General features: G+C 38.8%; 1 protein-coding gene across 7 annotated transcripts in view; it reads right to left on the bottom strand.

Annotated features, from left to right (window-relative positions):
* The window catches only part of FRYL (FRY like transcription coactivator), a 265,921-nt gene that overhangs the window by 129,014 nt on the left and 124,280 nt on the right, over positions 1-12,627 (bottom strand). For all 7 annotated transcript variants that reach the window (XM_059161860.1, XM_059161868.1, XM_059161877.1 and 4 more), the window contains one exon: positions 1,180-1,233. In XM_059161860.1, the coding sequence (XP_059017843.1) occupies positions 1,180-1,233 (54 nt within the window). The remainder of the gene's footprint in view (positions 1-1,179; positions 1,234-12,627) is intronic.

The raw sequence follows: 12,627 nt of genomic DNA, 5'->3' as shown, positions 1-12,627 counted from the left end.
CTATTGGTTTTTGCAAACAATATATAATAAAATAATTCCTGAATGAATATAATTATGACAAAAATAACACTTGATCAAACATTTAATCTCAGCAAGAGGAAAGAATTAACATCCTAGGAATACTGCATTCAATTTTAAATATTAATGTTCTATTTTAAGGTTCTGATAGCCCCAAAGAGACAAAACCAAAACATTAAAAGGTAAAATATTATGGGGTGCCTGGGTGGCTCAGTAGGTTAAGTGTCTGACTCTTGATTTTGGCTCAGGTCATGATCTCAGGGCTGTTACACAGAGCTCCATATCGGGCTCCACACTGGGCATGGAGCCTGCTTAAGATTCTCTCTCTCGGGCGCCTGGGTGGCTCAGTGAGTTAAGCCGCTGCCTTCGGCTCAGGTCATGATCTCAGGGTCCTGGGATCGAGTCCCGCATGGGGCTCTCTGCTCAGCAGAGAGCCTGCTTCCTCCTCTCTCTCTCTCTGCCTGCCTCTCTGCCTACTTGTAATCTCTGTCTAATAAAATAAATAAAATCTTTAAAAAAAAAAAGAAAAGATTCTCTCTCTCTCCCTCTCTTAAAAAAAAAAGATAAAATATTATTATGTAAAAATTTTATGAATTGGTACACAAGATTGAGGTATGTAACTGGAAACATTTTAAGAAGATTTCAAAGGACACAGTAAAGAGATTACCAATGAAAAGTAAAAAGTTTTCAGATGCTAAATGATAGAAACTGCGGTGCCTGGGTGGCTCAGTCAATTAAGCATCTGCCTTCAGCTCAGGTCATAATCCCAGGGTTCTGGGATCAAATCCTACACCAGGCTGCCTGTTCAGTAGGGGACTTCCTTCTCCCTCTCCCTCAACTACTCCCCCTGCTTACACACTCCCTCTCTATCTCTCTCTCTCTGTATCAAATAAATAAATAAAATCTTAAAACAGTAAATAAATAAATGACAGAAACCAATCAAGTTCACAGATCATTCCATGAGCTATAAAGGTCATAGTTCATAACTCCTTCCATTTGTTAAAAAACAAACTACCAATTTCAGACTGAATCTAATGTGTAATGATATAAAGGTTCACTATACAAAATAAAGCAATTTCTTAATATTGGATTTATTTGGACCAGACTGTTAGAATAAACATTTTCCTTTGGAGAAAAAATATCCCTCCAAAATTGGCATACCTGGTCAAACTGAAGATCTTCACCTCTTTGAAGAGATCTAGACAATGGCTTCTCCTATGGTTTAAAAAAAAAAAAAAAAAGTATGAATACAAAATATTAGAAATCTTATATATGAAAAGCAGATTCCTGAGTTGGTTTTGTTTTTGTTTTCATTTGTAATTAGATTTATTTTAAACGAAGGTAAGACTCCCTCTCTCTTTCTTTCTCTCTCTCTCTCACACACACACGCGCGCGCGCGCTCTACTAAATACACAGACTACCTTTAAAAAAAAAAGAAAGAAATATGTGTTTGCACATGGGGAAAGAAATTGGACAGTTAGAATAGCGGGAGGGTTGGGGACTCGGGATGGAAAGTTGTTACTACACAGAATTTTGTACCATTTGAAATTGCGTATCATAGAAGCCAAGGGAAAAGAGAACTACATAAAGAGCAAAGTACTGACAGTGAAACATGATACTTTCATGAGGTGACCTTTCAGTATGGTTGCTTCCTATTAATTTAATCTTCCAATTTAGTGTTGTGTCTTCCTTCAGCACACAACAGTACTGGAATTTTTTTTTTTTAACTTTCCATTTGTTCTGTTCATTTATTCGCTGAAAAAACACATACTGTGCTCCTACTAGGAGCAAGCAACATCTGTGACCCAAAGAGGGCTCAGAGGACTCACTGTGGAAAGCTTAGACCCTTTACCCTTCAACAGTGGGCCTGGGGGACATAACTGATAGTGAACTCTACCCTCTCATCTGCATGCGCACTCTTCTTTGCTTGTATGAAGAAATGACTCAAAAGAGGTCAGTCCAGATCAGTGTCTAAAGTTAGTACAGACAGAGTGTCACGGCGGGCACCTGAGTGGCTCAGTCAGTTATGCATCCCACTCTTGATTTTGGCTCGGGTCATGATCTCAGGGTCATGAGCTCCAGCCTCACGTCAAGATTTTCTCCCCGCCCCCCGGAAGGATGGAAGGATGGATAGAAGGAAGGAAGAAAGGAAGGATGGATGACATTGGGACATAAAGGGGCCTCCACCCAGTAGAAAACAAAGGAGTGAAGGAATGGGCTGTGATACTATGTTGCGATGGATTGAGAGGAAGAGGGAACAAAGTAAATCCTAGACAGAAATTTTGACGGACACTGGATACTGTGATGGTTAATTTTATGTTACAGGGCACCCTGTGATAGCATTTTCTGGGTTTGCCTGTGAGGATGTTTTGGGATGAGATTAACATTTGAATTGGAGAACTGAGTCAAGCAAGTAGACTGAGACTCCCTTATGTGGGTGGACTTCAGCCAACAGGCTGAAAGCCCGGGGTGAGCCAAAATTGCGACCCTTCCTGGAGTAAGATGGACTCCTCCTGCCTGACTACACTGAGCTGGAGCATCAGGCTAGCCCAGCCCTACCACTTTTCCCATATCGAACTGAAACAGGAGCTCTTCTTGTACCAGCTTTCAGGCTGGAGCTCACACCACCTGCTCTCCTGGGTTCCCCACCTGCCCACTGCAGACCTGGGGACTTCTCAGCCTCTAGGATCATGTGAGCCAATGCCTTCCAATAAGTATCTTTTTATACACACACACACACACACACACACACACGCACCCTATTGCTTCTGTTTCTCTGGAGAATCCTAATAAAAACATCATTTCTGATTTAATTTCCTCTTTGATCCAAAGACAGAATATGTCCCAGTGTGAGCGGGGGGGGATGTGTTCTACATTTATAAAAAGCACATAAAGAAACATTAACTAAGCAGTTAAAAATAAGAAACAACATCAAAGTACAACAATGGGGAATTTGAGTCAAAAAATCTTGATATAGCTACACATTAGAGTAGTGACAGGTAGAACTAAATTGGTAGATTGGGAAAATGTTCTCAATGTATTAATTAAATTAGAGAATAACAGATTTAATTATCTTATAAAAGGATAAAATGCATATATGATGGTATTACACATATAAATACATTTAAAACTCTAGAAACATATTTAGCACGCCTTAGTAATAAAAACATAATAACAGGTTGTTTTGTGGTTGAACAATTAGTTTACATTTATTTTCTGTATTTTGTACAAAGAACATAAATTACTTCCTCTCATTCTTAAACTTGAGGGTTGTTCTTGAGTTTCCCATGCTTGGTGGCAATCCAGCAAATTCATTTAATTTTAGAACAATGTAGGGTAGAGCCATGAAAGTTATGGTTACAGAACAGACGTGTTTTAAAATATGAGAAAAAAACAATGTAACTAAACAAAATCATGAATTATGAAGTGATTTAATTTCCTCATTTTCAAATCTAGTTGTCACTAAACCTCCATGTACACATCTGTTTATTTCTTTACATTTAGCTTCAAAGATTTTTTTTTTAAAGATTTTATTTATTTATTTTACAGAGAGATAGCGAGCATGAGCAGGGACAGCGGCAGAGGGAGAAGGAGAAGCAGGCTCCCAACGAACAGGGAGCCCAATGCGGGACTCGATCCCAGGACCCCAGGATCATGACCTGAGCCGAAGGCACACGCTTAACCAACTGAGCCACCCAGGTGCCCCAGCTTTAAAGATCTCTCAAGAACTGTTCTTTCTATAAAAGAAAATGTTACCTGAAATTCAGAAGTTAAATCATTCTAGTTTGTTTCTTTTTGTTCTGTTTAATTCAAACAAAATCTATAACATAATGAGTTTAAATTAAGATAGCATAGACAGTGTGCTCCCTTCTGTGCGTCTTCCTACCTACTTGCCTTGCTGGAAACCCCACATATCCTTACCTAACTTCCTTACTGAATACAGGAGACAGCGAGGATTATATTCAAATACACGATGGCTGTTTTATTGAGATTTTTAGGATGAATATCTAAACTTCTCTATGTTAGGCTTTTTTATTGAATTTTAAATACATAAAACATGTATCAAAGAAAAACAAACATCATCCTTCTTTGAAAGAAATGAGAATTTAGAATATGTATATTTTGAAGTTTCTTTATCTGGTAGAGTCCTATCACTTTCTGGCATTCGGAGCTAATCTTGATGGAAACACATCCGCAAGTATATTTGCCAGTGAAATTGTAAAAACTCCCAGTCTGGCTATCAGTACAACCTGTTTCTAACTAATTTAAATGAAATCAGTAAAGTGCCTGAATTCTGGGGCACTTTACCTTCTTAATAAGGATAGGTTTTTGGCGTGTCCTTGGTACTTGGGCCTTCAAAGGCTAAGCGCACTTGGGTGATTATCTTGCAGAACAAGTTCTGTATTTCAAAAACCAATCTATACATCATTTATCTCCAACACAATGATTCTGCACAACCATATAGATGATACCAATTAGCTCTAAAATTTCAGTAAAACACAAAGTCCTACCGCAGTTCCATAGAACACCATTTCTAAAAGTATCTAGAAGTTTGAAAAATAGTGAGCTAAAGGGCCTCTACTATCCTCATATGAACTATTTAAGAGGAGAGGTTGGGGGAGACAGTAAGTGGCTTCTTCGCACTCATTTAATCCCCTTTAACACTCTGTCTAAAGGTCTTCAGTGATATCTTGAGGACTGCTGACCTAAGTGGTTTATTACTCAAATAACATGTTTATACACTAGAGTAATGGCCAAGCACAGTGGAGAGCTTTTCAGAAACAAAATGTTGTTTCATATTAAAATATTTTATTTCTCAACAAGCTCATGCTTCCTCAAAGATTTGACATCTTCCCTGAGCTTTCCCTAAACCAAGAAATGGAAGTAGACTATTTTTCACATAAGAAGAACTCAGAAATGATTTTTGAATGCAAAAGGACACTTAAGTTACCATAAGTACAAAAACATAAAACAAGTGTACTGTACTAAATAGAAATTAGTAGCCAAGAACTCTGTACTAACCTCTCAATTTAAGCATAGGGTGATTGAGGACACACTCATCATTGCGGAAGCAGTTGGGGTGTCTTCCAATAAGACATTTTAAAAAGATACATCCTTGAAAAATCTTTATAGCATAAGCAACCCATTATGACAACAAAAAAGAATAGAAATTATTTTCTATCTTCATGCACGTATGCAAAGCCTTTTGTGCAAGAATGTTTACCATATTTTTACCATGTTTTTTTAAAGTAGTCCTAAATTAAGGTAATTCCCAAACTGACTATCAATAGAGACTAGTAAAAAAAATTACGTTACATTCTTTTATCAAAATAATATTGAACAGGGATGCCTGGGTGGCTCAGTGGCTTAATCCTCTGCCTTTGGTTCAGGTCATGATCTCAGCGTCCTGGTATCGAGCCCCACATCGGGCTCTCTGCTCTGCAGGGAACCTGCTTCTCCCTCTCTCTCTTGCCTACTTGTGGTCTCTCTCGCTCTGTCAAATAAATAAATAAAATCTTTTTAAAAAATTAATAAAACAATACTGAACTATTAAAAAAAAACGAGGCAAATTTATACAGGCTAATGCAGAATAATCTCCAATTTACTTTGTTCAAAATATGTAAGCACAGAAATAGACACACACAAACACACACATATAAAACCTCCCATTTGTGCTTTTAAAAAAAGGTGGCAAAAAAGGTTAAAAATTAAAAAAATTTTTTAAAAAGGTGGCAGATGCTACAGAGATGGCTAACAGACATGGAAAATGATGGACTACAAACTGTGGACAGTGTTTATCTTGATACAGAATGCAAGTAAGAGTCCTTACTCTTGTTATATGAAATTTAGAACTATTTCCACTTTTTATAATGTCATTATTTCATAATAATATAAAAAACGAACAATGAGGGGCGCCTGGGTGGTTCAGTCGGTTGCGCCTCCAACTCTTGAGTTCAGCCCAGGTCATGCACCTCGGGGTTGCACAACAGAGCCCTTCAGTGGGCTCCACACTCAGCGGGGAGTCTGCTTGGGATTCTCTCTCCCTCTCTCTATGCCCTTGCCCAAATAAATAAATCAATAAATAAATCTTAAAAAAAAAAAAGTAAAAAAGAAAAAAAATCTAAAGATCGAATATTCTAAGGTTCCCAATCTTTATGTTCTAATTTGATTCCTTAAGTAGCACATATGTACCAAGAGCAGCATGTAGCCTGCAGGGAAAGCAAGAGCATTTACTGAAAGGATTCTGGTAGTATTAACAATGATGTGGAAATACCTCAATAATTTGCAATTAAAGAGAGCAGGCTTAACACACACAGAGACTCCACTCTCTCCTAAAACCTGACCAAGACAACAGTAAAAGAATTTTTAGAAGACTTAAAAATTAAAACCAAAGGGTAGAGAGAATGCGAGAGATAGTAAAGCCCAACCAAGACATTTCAGCCAACAAGAGTGAGTCCTAAGTAGGCAGGGGGAAAGTTGGGTGTCTATTCTCCACAGTCACTCACTCATTCACCTGAATTATTTACTGAGTGTACTGTATGCCAGGCACAGTTCTAGGCTGTAGAGACACAACCACGAGCAAAATGGAAAACAATCCCTGTCTTCATGAAGCTAAAAGTCTAATGAGAGAACCAACTAAAATGTCTATTCTCTTAGACAGACTTCAGGACAGGAGGCTGGAATGCAGGGTGAGATTTTAGACAGAAGGACCATAGAGGAGATGACATTTGAGTCTCAACACGTGGAAAGTGGGTGAGCTTGCCACACAGGGTGGAGGAAAGATAATCCCGTCAATGCTTTGCAATTCTTGTGGATTTGGAGAACTTCAGTGCTCTGAAAGTGTAGGTAAAGGTGGAGTCAAAGACAAGAGGGCTGGTTGAAGGATTAAGGAAAACCGAGACCCTCTCTTTCCTTCCCTTCACCAGTTCTGTCTTCCACCTTCCCCATGGAACAGCTGTCCTTCTCAGGACAGGGTGAAACAGAAATGCTGACTGGTGGATGCTATAGTGGAAGACGAGATAACACACTGAAGACAGGGAGCTCAAGTAAACATCTACGTGCCAAATACCAACAAACCCAGTTATCTTCAGCCTCGAGACCCCTAGGTCATCAGCTAAAGCCTCCCATTTGGGGTACTGGAAGAACCTTCCCTAGGGACCCTGACAGACTCCAGAAATAGACCTGACATTGATGATTCATTCAGATGACGACACACTGAAGACTGCAGTCAAAAAGGCCTACCCATCCAGGTTTCCAGTCTGTTTCATGCCGTGCTTGTGAAATAGAACAAATTACAACAGGCATACATGTAAGGAGAAGGCAAAACTTTTAGAAGAAACAGATCATATGAGGAGAAAAAAAATTTTTTAATTAAATAAATGTACTTAATATTGTCAAAAAAAAAAAAAAAATACTGGCTATTTCAGAGCTGTAAAAATGCTGGGCCTAAACCAAATGAAGTCTAAATGAGCAGGTGATTGGTTAAAGCCTTTTTTCTTATCTTCTTTTCTAGTCACTGGCAATCTAAAAGATTAACAGATAAGCTAGAGTGTGCCTGGATCACTAATCAAGGATTGATCCACCTCCTTTCAGGGGGGAAGAGACCTAAGCCACTGGACTGTGGCTTGCAAGCTGCAATTTCAATCAGTGATGGCCTTCCTTCCCCAATCTTCCCCCTGAAATGAAAATGAAGTTGTGGCTAAAAATCAAGGTCCACTAATTTTATTATGGCTTCCAATATGAGAATGAGAAGGCCAGTTCTCTCATTTTAGTGGTAGATTAACTCTTTTAGCAAAATCCCTTCACATCTGTGCTGCTACGTTTTTATGTAACTTACTGTCTGACTGATGATGAGACATGTTAGTATCCTTTTATGTAACAATGCATGGATGCTAGTTTCTTTGAAGTGAGCCTGCAAGAGTTTCATTCAAGAACTCGAGAGACTCATCTTAGATGGTTGTTTTTACTAAAATAAAAATACTGAATAAATTTCACAATAAACGAAATCACGATAAACAAATTTGAAGCTGTAATATCAACACTGTCACAGTATTAGATTAAATGTATCATTGTCTAATCTTTTTTAAAGATTAGATTAAAATTGGGGGGAAGAATTTTTTTTTAATTTATTCTGGGGGGTGTGGGGGTGGTGGGCAGGGGAGGAGCAGAAGGAGAGGGACAAAGCAGACTCCACCCTGTGCCCAGAGCCCAATGTGGGGCTCGTTCCCAGGACCCTGAGATCATGACCTGAGCCGAAACCATGAGTCGGATGCTTAACAGACTTTGTCCTTGGTTGCTATAGTCCATTACACTGGGGGTTTCCTGGTATGTCAGGAAGAGTAAGCAAGGAGTGTTTCTTCTAAGTACAATGATGGGGTAAAAACATCAATTTTCTGATAGAAACCTCACCACTGTTCACCAAATTTTATAATCTCCGACTACATAGCAGATGTCTCTTTAATTAGCTACTAAATTACAGAATAAAATATAGTCAGCCTCAGACTGTTATAAAAGAACTATTAAAAGCTATGGCTAGAATGAGGATCTTATATTTCTTTAGAGAACAAAGGCTACACGACACAGTGATGTTCTGTAAGGCTAACGTCAAGTTAAAATACAACTTTTTACCCCTCACCTTCTACTAGGCATCTACCACCACAGGCAGGACTATAAAAAGGCAAAGGAGACCTGGGTCCTGGTATCAAGCAGCTCACATCAGAGGAGATAAACACGTAAGCAATTAACAGGACAATGTCAGAATCTAGGAGTATGAAAAATTTTGATGATAAAACAAAGATTCCTACAGGTTGAAGAGAATCACTACGAGAGAGGGAACATGTGGGAAGTCTGGAAGGATGAGTAGAGGCTTAAAATAGAGAAGAGTTAAGAGTATTTTGGATCAAGAGAAAAGGAAGAACACACCAGGACAAAAGAATATATAGAGGACACGTTAAGGGTCATAGGAGACATGAGGGTAAGAGAGTCATGAGACATGATACAAATTGCAATAAGACTGTGAAGAGGCCAGAACGACCCACCAAGAACTTGAATTCATCCCCCGGCAACAAAAAGTCAGCAAGATTTTTAAAAGAAAAAGGTAATAATATTTGTTTTAGATGAAGCAAAGTCTGGTGAGAGCAAGACAAATGGAAAGGTGACAAACTACTTTCTGGTTATTGCAATGACCTACTATGAGCGAAGCTGACCCTGAGCTAGGATAGTGACCACGGCATTGGAAGAAAAAGAAAGGAGGAAGATATAAAATCACCATTTTATAAACTCAAATTAGGTAATTTCACCCATTTTCTTGTAACACTTACTCTCAAGAACTTTATATGTCAAAATTAAACTTCCTTTAATATATAATATTTGAGAGCTGACAGGACCATACCACATGTTGCTATTTATTAAATATTTTACAAAATAATAAATAAATAAGTATTTTATAAAAATAGGTGACGTGTTTTTTAAAAGTGCTGTGCAAGTTGAAAGTTGCTGAAGCTGGGGGCGCCTGGCTGGCTCAGTCGGTGGAAGGTATAACTCTTGATATCAGGGTTGTGAGTTTGAGCCCCATGTTGGGAAAAGAGATGACTTAAAAAACAAAATCCTTAGGGGCACCTGGATGGCTCAATCAGTTAAGCATCTTCCTTCAGCTCAGGCCATGATCTTGAGGTCCTGGAATTGAGCCCCTTAAGGTGCTCCCTGCTCAGCAGGGGTCTGCTTCTCCCTCTCCCTCTGTCCCTCCCACCGCTTGTGCTCGCTCGCTCTCTTTTATTTATATAAAGAAATAAAATTTTTAAAAATAAATAAGTAGGGGGCACCTGGGTGGCTCAGTGGGGTAAGCATCTGCCTCCAGCTCAGGTCATGATCTCAGGGTCCTGGGATCGAGCCCCATATCGGGCTCTCTGCTCAGTGGAGAGCCTGCTTCCCTCTCACTCTCTGCCAAATAAATAAATAAACTCTAAAATAAATAAATAAATAAAATCTCAAAAAAACAAAAAAAAAAAAAACCTAAAAAACAAGGAAAGAAAAAAAGCCGTTGAAGCCAGGCAATGGGTTTTAGAGGGTTCATCACACTATAAGCTATACTTTTATATATAACTTGAAATTTTTCTTAAACATTTTTCTTTTTTTCAGGTTTACTGAGATAGAACTGACAAATGTAGCTATAATGTGTTTGAAGTGTACAGTATGATGATTTGGTATATGTACACATTGAGTTAATTAACATGTCAATTACTTTACATATTTACCTTTTGAGGGGGGGTGAGAACATTTAAGGTCTACTCTCTGCAAATTTCAAGTTTATAATACAGTATTATCAACAAGTGACTATATTCCAAAAACCTTTTTAATGTTTCATTTTTTTTAAAAGTGGCTCCCTTTCTTACTGTATGTCAGTTAAACAAGCTACTGTAGCATACTACAGAGTAATTCACAGACCACCGATGAAGAAAATAACACTTTATAGATTAAGCACATCAATAATCAAACCTCATAACCATTAATTCATATCTACGAGTCCTTATAAACCCTGTTTCTAAGGGGGAACTTTATATACCTGCTGTAAATGTATACGCACCGATCAAAACAAAATCATTAATGTACTACACAGAAAGCAACTGTGGAATGATTTAAATGGAATACAGTGAGCTGCCGTTTTAAAACATACATTGTGGCTAATGCTCTCTTCTATATTATTATTTACCGGACCCCAAACACTTTTTGCAGAGTTGCTTTCTTCACAGTAGTTTCTTCTCTACTTAAAGACAGCAAGAAACTCGCTCGCAGGCATGCGCAGACCCATTCACATCCCTTTGCAATCTTAGCCATGTTACTTTTCTTAGTGAAGTAGGACTTAAGAAAGCAGAATATTACCTCCTTCACCTTCCCACCCTTCTTAGATTATCCCTGTTCTCTCCTGTTCCTTTCCCCACTTCCTTCCTAGGCAGGAAGTACAGCAAAGTGAGTAAGTATACAGGCTCTGAAGCCATTACTGTACCTAACTTCTCATTCTGCCATTCCGTGGCTTTGAGCTTCAGGCAAGGAGCAAACCCCTGTGGTCTCAGATCGCTGGTGAAAACCTCTCCCTAACCCAGTTGCGTAAGGAGTAAGTAAATTCCAGCGGTGACATACCCCACCCTCCACCTTCATTGTGACCATCCTAATTTTAACTGACCCTGTGGTTTTGATACGTCACAGATTCAACCCCTTTAAATTCCAAAAGGTATTTCCTAAAGTTGTATCACCCTACTAAAACTCTTCTCAGGCTGTTTAATTCCCAAGTCCAGTAACTTCTCTCAGTGTTCATTGTACTCTTCCCCTCCATATCATTTGACAATAATAATGCCATTCTACACTCTCTCTTGATCGTCATCTGCTCTCTTGGCTTTACTACTCTCTCTCATAGATGATGCCAAAATCTCTATTTCCGGTCATCATTTCTGGTCACTGACAAAGAATTCCCAGCTACCAATAAAGTAATTCCACGTGTTTTACATTACCAGAATCTCAAGCTTATCATTCACACAAGAAAAATTATCTTATTCTCCTTTCCTACCCCAGTAACATTCTCGTGTTCTTTAATCTAATACCATCTCTTCTAACATGTCAAAGAACTCTTAACCTTCACTATCCCTCGAAACACCTACTCCTGTTTGTTGAGTTCTACTAATTCTGTTATCCTACTCTCTTCCTCACCCACTCCACTGTTAATGCCCTAATTGAAGACTCTGTTCATTCCAGCCTGTATTATATACAACAGCTAAACAGTAGTCTCTGCCTTTAAAGACTGTATTTTTTAAGTAATCTCAACACCCAACATGGGGCTCAAACTCACTACCCAGAGATTAAGAGTCATATGCTGTACCCACTGAGCCAGCCAGGGGCCCCTCTACCCTCTGCTTTTAATCTCTCCTCCCTATGAGTGTCTAAGCACTGTATTATCTATCACAATAGCCTTCACAGCCCCTCAGAATCTGACTCAAATGTTTGTTTTCATTCTTTCTCTTCCTTCCCCTTTGCCATAAGCTCTAATCACATGGAGCTTCTCAGAACGCTTAAGTTTGCCTCATGCATGCACTCTACGTCTAAAAATAAGTTTACAGTTTTATATTAAGTTTGGCGACTGCCATATCATCAACTTGCAGGATAGTCTAGATTTTCCTTTATTTTCTCTTATGTTTTATCTGGTCTCAACAATTCCTGTTGGTAAAATCCATTTTTGTTCTCTGGTGACCTGCGGTGACTTAACAAGGCGCAGTCTGAAGTCATCACAGCTTTCTAGATCGTCACTTTACTAATCTATCTCTTAATTTTTAGACTTTATTTTTTTAGAGCAGTTTTAGGTTCACAGCAAAACTGAGCGGAAGGTACAGATTTCCCACATATCCCACCCCACACTGGCCTAGCCTCCCCACCAGGGTGGTACATTTGTTATTACAGATGAAACTACAATGACAACTTCCTAATCATACAAGTTCTGTAACTGGCATTACAGTCCACTGTTGGCGTTGTATGTTCCGTGGGTACGGGCGAACGTATGATGACGTGTGTCCTCCACTGCAGTATCACACAGACTATTTTCGCTGCCCTAAAAATCCTCCTCCT

This window comes from Mustela lutreola, chromosome 1, assembly GCF_030435805.1.
Source record: "Mustela lutreola isolate mMusLut2 chromosome 1, mMusLut2.pri, whole genome shotgun sequence".
Classification (NCBI taxonomy): Eukaryota; Metazoa; Chordata; class Mammalia; order Carnivora; family Mustelidae; genus Mustela; species Mustela lutreola.
The sequence above is the reverse complement of the archived record's forward strand: the minus strand, read 5'-3'. Positions and strand labels throughout refer to the sequence as shown.